This window comes from Scleropages formosus, chromosome 14 (assembly GCF_900964775.1).
Source record: "Scleropages formosus chromosome 14, fSclFor1.1, whole genome shotgun sequence".
NCBI classification, from domain to species: Eukaryota; Metazoa; Chordata; class Actinopteri; order Osteoglossiformes; family Osteoglossidae; genus Scleropages; species Scleropages formosus.
Window position 1 is genome coordinate 14,637,811 of NC_041819.1, and position 10,192 is coordinate 14,648,002.

Here is a 10,192-nt window from a genome sequence, read left to right on the forward strand (position 1 = left end):
GAGGGAGAAAGGGAGAGCATTTTACTGCACTGGAGCTAAAACCAAGGATGTACCAACTTTCAGTTTTGGGCCCCTTAGTGGCCAAAAGTGAGACCAAAAGGGGGCCATAGATAGAGGGGTGCAGTGTTACCTCTAGGGTGTAGAGAGAAAAATACTTTGGTGTGAACACTGTGCCATGCAGACGCTACAGATATTAGAGTAGTGAACCTGTAAGGTGCAAATCGAAGGAAGAACACGGTATTGAAAGGCTCAAATAGAATTGCATGTTGCGCAAAGAAGACATTTGGCAACATATGCCTGCATTTTTGTCTTTTTGGGCTTTATCGGTAGCATTTGCCTGGCTCAGAAACCCGAGGTGCTGTGGACTACTAAAGAAAAGGAGTAACTCCTTGACTTTTGGTTGAAGCATCACTTGAGAGACGAGCAGAACGAGAGTGCAGCGTTTTCGCCCCTCCCCGCTCCCGTATAAAGGTCTGTATTCACTTCTCTCTGAACCCATTATCACACACTGGCTATGATTACTTATTTATAGTGCAAAGCAGCTGCAGTGAAGCAGATAGTGGGTGTTTCATGGTGCCAGTAAGACAAAGCTTTGGCCCACTTAGGTGTGGGTTATGCCTATGCAGGAAATGCCCTTCATGCCATCCTCTTAAGCGGCAAATGGTGACAAATAGGTGCCAGTATTGCTGGCTGAGCATTCTGAGCCATGTCCAGCATATTCACATGCATGTTAATGTGCCATTTTTCCAAGGATATGCATTCAAGTGTGTTTTCTGGCACACGCTCCAAGCGCAAAATGCGACCCAATTGGAAGTGTGCTTTTTCGTTGACCTCTGCATATATCTGCTTGCCCCATCAAGCAGATCAGGAGGAGGAGGGGGCACCACATTGAACTCAAGTGTGGCTGATGAACCTACACAGCATGTAGGCAGGCATGCGCAACACGTAATGCCTTCGACATGTACTGCATGTACCCCTTCGCACGGAGAAAACGAAAGTCATGCAAGAGCCTAACACGCACAGGCCACTTAAAAACACTCTTTATTAGCCACCTGCAACCGAAAAGGGCCACGGTGTCCAGTCGCTCCAAGGAAAAGAAAGCTAAAAGTCATCGTCACAAGGGCCATATCTTCACCATTAAATAAATACCTCTCTCTCATAGTTTAAATAAATATCTGTGACCTGTCAACAACATTGGCAACGGAAAAAATAAATGTAAAATTTATATTCATATATTTATTTATATATAATCTTATTTATATATTTATATATTTCATATACTCCTTAAATTCTTTTACAACATACAGGATGCCAGTTGTACCAAAGCAATACTTAGGAATACAACAAGGGAACTGATAGTGGTGAGCCTACAGTCTGCATACAGCACCAGGATGGCTTTAAAGAGGAGAGAATTTGCATGTACCAACACACTGAGCACCTTCGTTCACTGAGCCCAGCCAAGAACAGGATTGCATGAAGGAGGGTGTATTAGGTCTTGCATTATGGAGGAGAGGTGTTTTTGCAAGGAGGTGGAGCAGAAGGAAGAGGGGTTGCCATGTTCTACACAGATTCCTTAGAGGTGCACAATCCAGACTGGCCTCCCCCCGGTGGAATCCTGCGCACTGACGTATATCGACAGCATGCACGTATGTCTGAAAGCGTCGCGTCCGACTGATAATTGCGATAACGTTACGGCGACGGTCAGTAGGTCACCGTCAGTGGCACAGAGCACGTGCCGGTGCACCTCCATTAAACGGACTTCTCCCCCACAATACAAAGTGGTTTACTGTGAAAGCACTGATCAGGCTTCTGACTCAGGGCAAAATTCAACAATTAGTGGAGTATTAAAAGTCGGGTAAAAATAACAATAGAATAATATTCATGTTTACATAGAAAAATATACCAAAAGTAATTTGAACAAATAAGACGAATATGCATATAAATGACTATGCACAGTTGAAACTGTGTGTAAATTTTCACATCCCAGATAGACATCAGTGCATTTAAGGACCAAATCTTGTCCTCTTCCTCACATCTCAGTCGCGCAGAATCCTAGTCAATGCAAAACTTGTCTCTTGTTTCAGCTTGCAGTGGTGCACGTCACAGTCAGCCTCGCCACTGCCCTTTGCCCTCAATTCAACCCCAACCTGTGATCTGCTTTTCATTTTCAAAAAATTGCATGCACGAGCCCAGGTGTCAGTCGTCCCTGGCGATTCTCTTCCGCATCTCCTCGGGCAGATTAGTTTCTGGCATGCTTCATGAGGCCCCACACGGCTGTCCTTTCTGAAAGGGAATGTGCAACAGTTCAGTTTTTTTGGTCCCTTATGCCCAACCCACTTCCAGAGTTTTGTAGCCGTGACAAGGTAAGGCGCAGCAGAGGGGTACGACCAGTCTTCCAGTCTTTCTATGGGGTTGGCTGCTCTTTTGGGACTTGCAGCCCTTCCCAACGCCTTTGCACATCCCAGAATGGCACCACACGCAGGATGCACACACCTTCATCTGTCATTTGAAGAACCTACGCATCCGAACATCCTGCCATAGAATCTCAGCAGTGGGAGTTTCTCTCACAGTGCCATTCTTTCATTTACGGTCCTTCTCCTTCTTCTGAAATGGCGAAAGCAGCTTCCATCTTGCATGATCACTTCCACTTTCAGAAATGGCTTCTGTATCCGTTTAGATAAAACCGGCACCCTGTCGCACCTTATTTTATGTTTTTTTGTTTGCTTTTTTCCCCTTTGCAGTTTGAGAGTTCATGGAAAGGCTGCTACCAGTGAACATTCTGTTGACGAACACCGTTAACCAAAGCTTTTGCCACACATGCCTGGTAGTACCTTGATGAATGTTTAGAATTTCGTCCTCTGGGTTGACTTGCTATGGAAGTAACATACTTGTCTTGCTGAGAGGACGTTGAATAAATAAGTAAATTCAAATGAAGACATAGCAATGCAGTATTACATTGTGAGTATGGTGTAGGTATACTTTGTTGGGTCATGGTGGTGTAGGTTGCAGGACTGCTTCATCAGTCTCATTGAGGTGCTTTGGTCCCTCCTCACGTGGAAGTGGCGTTTGGGTGCAGGAGGCTCGGTGAAGATTCTCCTTGTCATACTGGCTTCTCCAGAGACTTTGGGAACGGCGCTGGATTGGAGGAGGAGATCTTGCGGCACACGGTGTTGGTGTTGCTGCAGCGACAGCCGGGACGTGTAGCGCGGTCGTAGCCCCGTTGGCACAGAGCTAGGCACAGCCTGGCGGGTGGGTAGCAGCAGAGGCAGGGCAGGCAGAGTGACACGAGCGCCATGGTGCTCCAGCGGGCGCAGGCATGGGCAGGGCCACAAGAGCAGGGCCGGTCGGCACAGTTGTCCTCGTCATCAGCAGAACAGTGGTAGAATAGGCCCTTGACACAGCAGAGGCACGTACCGTGCTCAACGGCGGCCTCTGGCGAGCAAAGGCAACGTTGGCCACATGCCCAGCAAGAGGGCAGGCTGCGAGGTGTGCCGCACTCCTGGCACTTGCACCTGCCACAGCGCTCACAGATGAAGAGGTGTCGGGCCATCTCCTCACCCTCGGTCAGTGTCTTCCCCAAGCCCTCCCCGGGCTTCAGCTCACCCTTGGGCTGGACACGAATGGCTGGCGCCAGGGCAGAGCTGGAGGACGCCCGACTGGGCAGCAGCCTCTGGTCGGACGCTGCGCTGCCACGGGACACGGAGCTCACGGTGCTGGAACGGCTCAGGTGCGCGAGGTGGCTGTGCTGGTGTTGACTCTGGCTGCGTGGCAGTGGGCCAGGACGCTCGTCATCATGGTCTAGGAGGATGAGGCCTGACGGAGGGCCAAGCTCCAGGACCGGTGGTCGTTCCACGTAATCGTTACTGGCCCTAATGGCCCGGATTTGGTCAATGGAGAGAACCTGCACCTGCTGCAGGTCCAGGCCATCGGGATCCATCCTGTGAGAGAGCGCCAAATCCATCCTTCTGCAGAGGAAGCCAAGCGAGGGGCCAGGGTGTAGGGCTCGGGCTGATCAAGGCACATCAGAGAATCCTGAAATTCCCAAAAGACAGAGTCACCTTCCTCTCCTCATTTAAACATTTGCCAGCTTTCACATCACTGAAAATGGAGTTCTTTACAAATCTCGCCTATTATATAGTTTACACATAGTTTTACACAGTCAGAAAGTGGATTACATGGATGTGTTCTGGTAGTTCTGCTCCCATTAAGTCCCACTTCAATGTAGTTCTGGAGGAAAGCCTAAACTGAGCCGTTGACTATTGACAGTGTATATTGGGCCACATTTTTTATGATGCATTCTTCATTCTTTAAAATCCTCAGGCCAACGGGTATAGGAATTACACTTTACTTAAGTTGTCAAGTGTACACTTTATTCAAGTGCATTCCTCTTTCACTCATTTATGTTAACAACAGAAAAAGATTTAAAGGTTACAAACACTGGAAAGGATGGTAAAAATAACATTTTCATTGTCATGGGTAATTTTCAATATACTGTTGCTTCATTTCTAGAATAAAAGTCATGATATAATCTGAATGGAAATGCGGCTGAGGACAAATGATTGAATTCCTCTTTATTGCAAAGGGAGGTGTTTCCAGTAGACGGCCAGGAAAGGCATGATGCAGATTCGTGAACAGTGAAACTGATACGGTCAGCAGCCACAGAGGCACCAGATATGCCTACAAAATGCAGAAAGATGTAGCTGCAACTATGGGTTTTCGAACCAAACAGTTCACCATTGATATAAACTGTTTTCTCCCCACATACGGTTGGTTCTAAAGTGATGTCTGGTCAAAATCTATTTTATGTTTTGCCATCCGTTAATGTCATTGTTAAATCAACTGAGAGATCATTGGAACGTGCAGGAATGAAATGAACTCGTCTTACACTATGAATGCGTCAAACGCCAAAGTGTAGACTGAATTTATAACTACAGCTATTCAGTCTTATTGCTGAATTACTAAGTTGTAAAAGGGATGTTATTAGTTTTTCTCCAGCATTCCGCTCGCAGAGCACTTCTTCGGAGTGGAAGTGAGTGTGACCGACTGTTTCGTTCAGTGTCCGCAGTCACAGGGTGTAATTAGGACAAATGGAAAACCATTTAAGCAGCTCAGATAAGAAGATAAGACAGTAGAGAAGTGGAGTCTGACATACAGTAACTCTGAACGGAAATCCATACACAGGAACAGCAATTAGAGAATACAGCATCTGCCTCGTCCGCAGGGCTATCTGGGTTACAGGCAACCGAATCCCCTGGCAGGACGCTCAGATGCTCGGACAAAGGTAAGATAGCATCTGCAGCAATAACCTGGAGATAAAGAGGCCTATTCCGGAATCATTAAATACATTTTCAAATTATGCTTGGAAAGGAAAATAAACATTGCTTAGGATGTTCAAAACAAGTAATCTCGTCATATCCTACTGTGCACGTGTACAAGTCCTAAACTTTGGATGACAAAGAGGAAGCTATCATTAGATGAGCATGCGGACCATGAAATCTACACGCAGCTTGACCACAGGTGACGGAAACCAAGAGGGAATGTGCACATCTTGGCTAGGGCTTAGACTACAGCCCTTTAAGGCATGTTCTGCCTAGAAAAGCCTTCTGCTGCGGCGCAACGTATTTTATCCGACTTCTGGCTTGCCCCCATAGGGTACGTCGGTAGTGCCAACACACGGATCCACCAAGTTGAACGTTCAGATGATTGTGACCAGCTCCCTCCCTGAGCCTAAAACTTACACAGAAAGAAGACTCAGAAGTGCACAATAGTAAAAGCTAAAATTTTCCATTAACTCCAATTTCAAGAGGACACTCAAACTGTGCTGTTGTCCATGGGCTTGCTGTAATGTAACTTAGGTCACATTTTCTATGACGCATGTCTTAAAACCCTGAGGTCAAATGACTTTGTGGTTGTTTTGTTATCGACTACTGCCCAGTTGCCCTAAAAGCCTCTGATCCTGGGTGACTTGCAAAAGTCTACATTTGGCATCTTGCACATTATTTGGCAATTATATCTCCCCCCAGCCACCTTTCCGTCCCAGACCAATATGGAGGCAGTTCCTCAGGGGTGATGGCATTATGGTCGTTTAAGTTTGGGAAGTAATTATCCATTACCCAGCCAGCCCCCCCACCTCCTCTTCCACCATCCTGAGAGATCCTGTCTGTTTTCTGTTAAGTGCACTGACAGGGCTGTAAAGTGAGATGTAGAGTGCCCATCCGTTGAGGCTCCACGCCCATCCCCCTACCACCAACATCATCATCACACCACCACGGGTGCTAAAAGATCAATAACCAACACTCTGCTTGCAGAGCTGGGACGTGGGGTCATGTACCCCAAGTGCCAATGCCCCTGGTTCTTCGAACTCAAATGTTCATTGAACTGATTTTATCGGGGTTAGGAGATGCAGGTGTACAAAGTTACCAGCTTGCTTTTCTGCACAAAGTGTCCGATGGGTTTTGTGAAAGTGAAAGGAATTTCCTATGGGGAAAGTTCGCTGACAAGGCAGTTTGCGATTCGAGGCCCTCGTTATTGCATATGTTAAGATCGTGTAGTAAATCAGCATACAGCAAGATGATGAGATGCATGTCACTGGCGGAAAGCATCCGCTGAACGCATAAATGTAAATGTAAGGCGATTCTGTCGTTGCTTAGCCTGAAATGTGTCTTGTTGTTGTTGTATCATCTGGACTTTCGGTGGAATATCTCAGTATCTCTCACTTTTCCTGAATATACGCCCTCAAGTGTTTGCTAAACCCACGGTACAGTTCTCGCAGCGAGGCGAGAAGGGTCAAGAGATGGTTACGGGCATCATTATGAGCATTTCAGTCCTTGCGTTGCTAGATTTATTGCCCGTTACTTTGCTCGGCTCCATGGCCCCGACAGGCTGCTTACTCGCTGCATTTAAAGCTCAAACTAAACACCCAAAGATCCCAAAGACTCCCCCCATTTTTATTGGAATTCAAGCCTGGAAGACGTCAGGTTTGAACATGAGAAGGAGCACTACAGGCGTCGGGCCGGAGGAGGGGGCGGGAGGGGTGCTGGCGTTCCTGGAGGCTTGTGTTTACCCAGCCGGGCCTGCCATGGGGTAACCTGAATACAGAGCTTGCACCGAGGGAGTATAACTGCTGACAGAACCATGCCTGGAAACCCTGTCCAGTGGCCTCTGTGCCAGTTACCTTCCACGCACCCTTGGCAGAGTAACCCAATCCGACGCAGAAACAGGATCAGGAAGTGCATATTATTCATAACAATTGGCTACGGGCTACTGCCTCTAGGAAACTCAAAACCCAAGAACTTGAACGAAAGCAAAGGAGGAAAAAAAATGCGGAGAAGGATATGAAAGAGGAAGTGTCTTTTTTTGGCCTCGGTGGATGAGGTGCAACAGCAGTAATGCTATTTAAGCCTTATTTACTTGATTGCAGAAATTGTTCCCAAAAACATTGTTTCCATTAGTACTATTTTGTCACATGTCTGGTTTCCCATCTGAAGTCGTGATATTCTGCTGGCGAAGAGGGGGGGATACTATTTTGGATCTTCAGGGCTCAGTGTGAACAACGACACAAAAATGTCAGGCTATTTTAAACCCGCTGCGTCCGTGACCCCTTCGCATCCCAGTCTCTGATGTTATTGCTGATTACAGTCCACCGCCGCTCCTGAACGATCAGGATTCCAGCTTCCTGCAGGGCAACTTGTCATTAGAGATATCAATTTCTCTGTCACTCCCCCTCTCTCCCCCTCTCTCCCCCTCCCTCTCTTCCACTCTCCCTGTTTCTGGAACTGACTTTTCCTTGGTGTCTGTTCTTTCCTTCCTATTATTTCCCTCGCCGAGAGGCCGAGCGACGAGTTCTGTGCCATACGCAATGCATTAGTCAGTCCTTGCGCAGCAAGCACCCTCTCAGACAGTTTCCTAAACTCGTGGCCCAAGAGGAAACAACAATTATGTGAGCCATGAAAGCAGCTGCCACACACTGACTGTTTCACTTTGCTCCAGCGAAAGGCAGTGGCCCTCGGCCAGATGCATGTTGGGTTGTGAAGGAAGCACTGGGGTAAGAGGGGTACAGGAATGGGGAGACATCTGGGTGGGCAAGAGTTGGAGCCAAGGATGACCAAAACGAAGCCCCCCCCCCATTTTTTACCCCCACCCCTACCCTAAGCGTACACACCGCCCCCGCCCAACGGGACCCAGGGCTGGTCTCCAGGGCCCCGCTGGGAACACAGCAGGATTGAATGACAGTAAATTGTATGAGATTCCGGATGTGCTGTATCCGACCCCCAGGATGGACTGAAATAGACACTGCGGGCCGTGGGGAGAGATTCCGGAGATGGGAGCAGAAAGGAGCCGACAGAGTGTAATATAGGGAGGAAAAGGAGAAAATTGGAGACAGAGGTGAGGTTATGTCTTTCAGGCTGTCAGACATCTCCCGACACCTTCCTTTCGCAAGGACGAAGAAAAGAAAACGACAGATATCTCGAGAAGTCGCTAAGTTGAAGGGCAACAAATTGCACGTCGAATGCGGGAACTCAAAATTAATTTTTATTCCGTTGCTTGTTTAGATTTTAGAATTTTAAGGACGCAGTGTCCACTTCAAGCAGTCCCACTATATGGATTCACCCCCAGTGACACCCATCTTCCTGCTGTTCCCTCACACTTTCACTTATCACATCTGACCAGACAGAACAACCGATTCCATCGTTTCCTGTCCAAGGTACAGTTGGACGAAGCATTGAAGTTCACACCTGTGCAGCAGCCAAAGCATCAAAAGTAGAATCAGAGAATGGAAAAGCTGATTGGAATACAGTATGGTTCCCTCTCGTTTTTTTGTGCTTACCTCTAAATAGGAGGAGAGTCATTTCCAAGAAGGGATGCGCTTGAGGCTGGGCAGAGGACACCTCTGGGGCTTTACGTTGGGTTCCTGAGGTGACGGGAATGAGCGGATCTTCAGAAGTGTCCTGGAAGTGTCACCGATGCCAGCAGCACAGTGGTCATTTCACAGCGGGCATCCCAGCACGGTTCACCATCTTGGAGTTGACTCGAAATCACACCCCGAACACTTTGCCCCAAAGTCAAAAATTCAAGGATTTTTTAATAGTGAAAACAGGAGTGGGGAACAGCAGATCTTGTGAAATATCCAATTAAAAAAATCAAGGTCCCTCCTGCTTTGTTGTCCAGAAAAGAGAGAAGATCAACATTAGAAAGAATAATATTAAGGACTTCTGATCACTATTAGAAGGTGATAGTTGTGGTCTGTAGTTTCTCTCCTTTCAATAGAAGCAGAAAGTGTTGGTGCTGGATGCTCACTCTCTCTCTCTCTCTCTCTCTCTCTCTCTCTCTCTCTCTCTCCTTCTCTCTTTCTCCCTCTCTCCGTCCCTGGTTAGTCCTTCCTGCCTGTATGTTTATCTTCTCTTTCTCTGAGGTCTGTTTAAAATCTACTGGAGAGAGTGGGCTATGTTTCTGTGTATTTGCATGTGTCTGTGTTAGAGAGAGAGCGAGTGAGAGGGATGGAGAGTAGGAAAAGGAGGGGGGAGGGCCTGGGAGAGGTAGGATATGAATGGTAGATAGATGCCGGGGAGTGTCTTGGAAAGAGGCGGGGGGTTGGGGGGGTTGAGGGTACATTCGCTGGAGATAGTTAATGGCTAAGTGGCGTCATCAAGCCGAAACTGAATATCCCATTTGCTTCCCTTTAGGCTCTGTTTCATCCAAATCCCCTGGCAAAGCCTAGCAGGGGGAGAGGGAACGGGGGCAGTCCACGCGGAGGTAAGTCTGAGAATGCCTCCAGAGAGTGACAGAGGGAAACAAATCACAGCGAGAAGGACACGAGAAAGTAATGACAGGAGCTGCAACCGAGGGAAAAAATGATAGCAAGGGGAGTGAGGCCATGCAGGGACAGCCAGACTCTCCCAGACTCCCAGCACAGCCCTGGCTTCCCCAGTGCAACTGTGAAAAAAGACTTCCAAATGGAAGAGAGAGATATATTTCAAAATCTGTTTTAGAATACATGTAAGTATTTGAAAATGACTCAAGGAATACTTGCAGCATATATTACTTAAATCTGAACTGAAACGTAAAGATGTCTCCTATGGAATGAAATATATTGCAATATATGCAAGAGTAGATGTAATATTTTAGGGCATTTTAATCATATTTTCTTTTGGATGTGAATGCAAAAAATATTTATAGGTTTCAATTATTAAGA

General features: G+C 47.2%; 1 protein-coding gene across 1 annotated transcript; it reads right to left on the minus strand.

The window, feature by feature from the left end:
* Positions 1 to 1,024: 1,024 nt before the first annotated feature.
* LOC108919959 (protein sprouty homolog 3) lies at positions 1,025 to 9,489 on the minus strand. The gene is made up of 2 exons (XM_018728389.2): positions 8,828 to 9,489; positions 1,025 to 4,032 (listed from the first exon to the last, which is right to left on the minus strand). Exon 2 carries the CDS (start codon positions 3,959 to 3,961, stop codon positions 3,101 to 3,103), a length of 861 nt encoding a protein of 286 aa, XP_018583905.1. The 5' UTR covers positions 3,962 to 4,032; positions 8,828 to 9,489; the 3' UTR covers positions 1,025 to 3,100.
* Between the last annotated feature and the right edge of the window lie 703 nt (positions 9,490 to 10,192).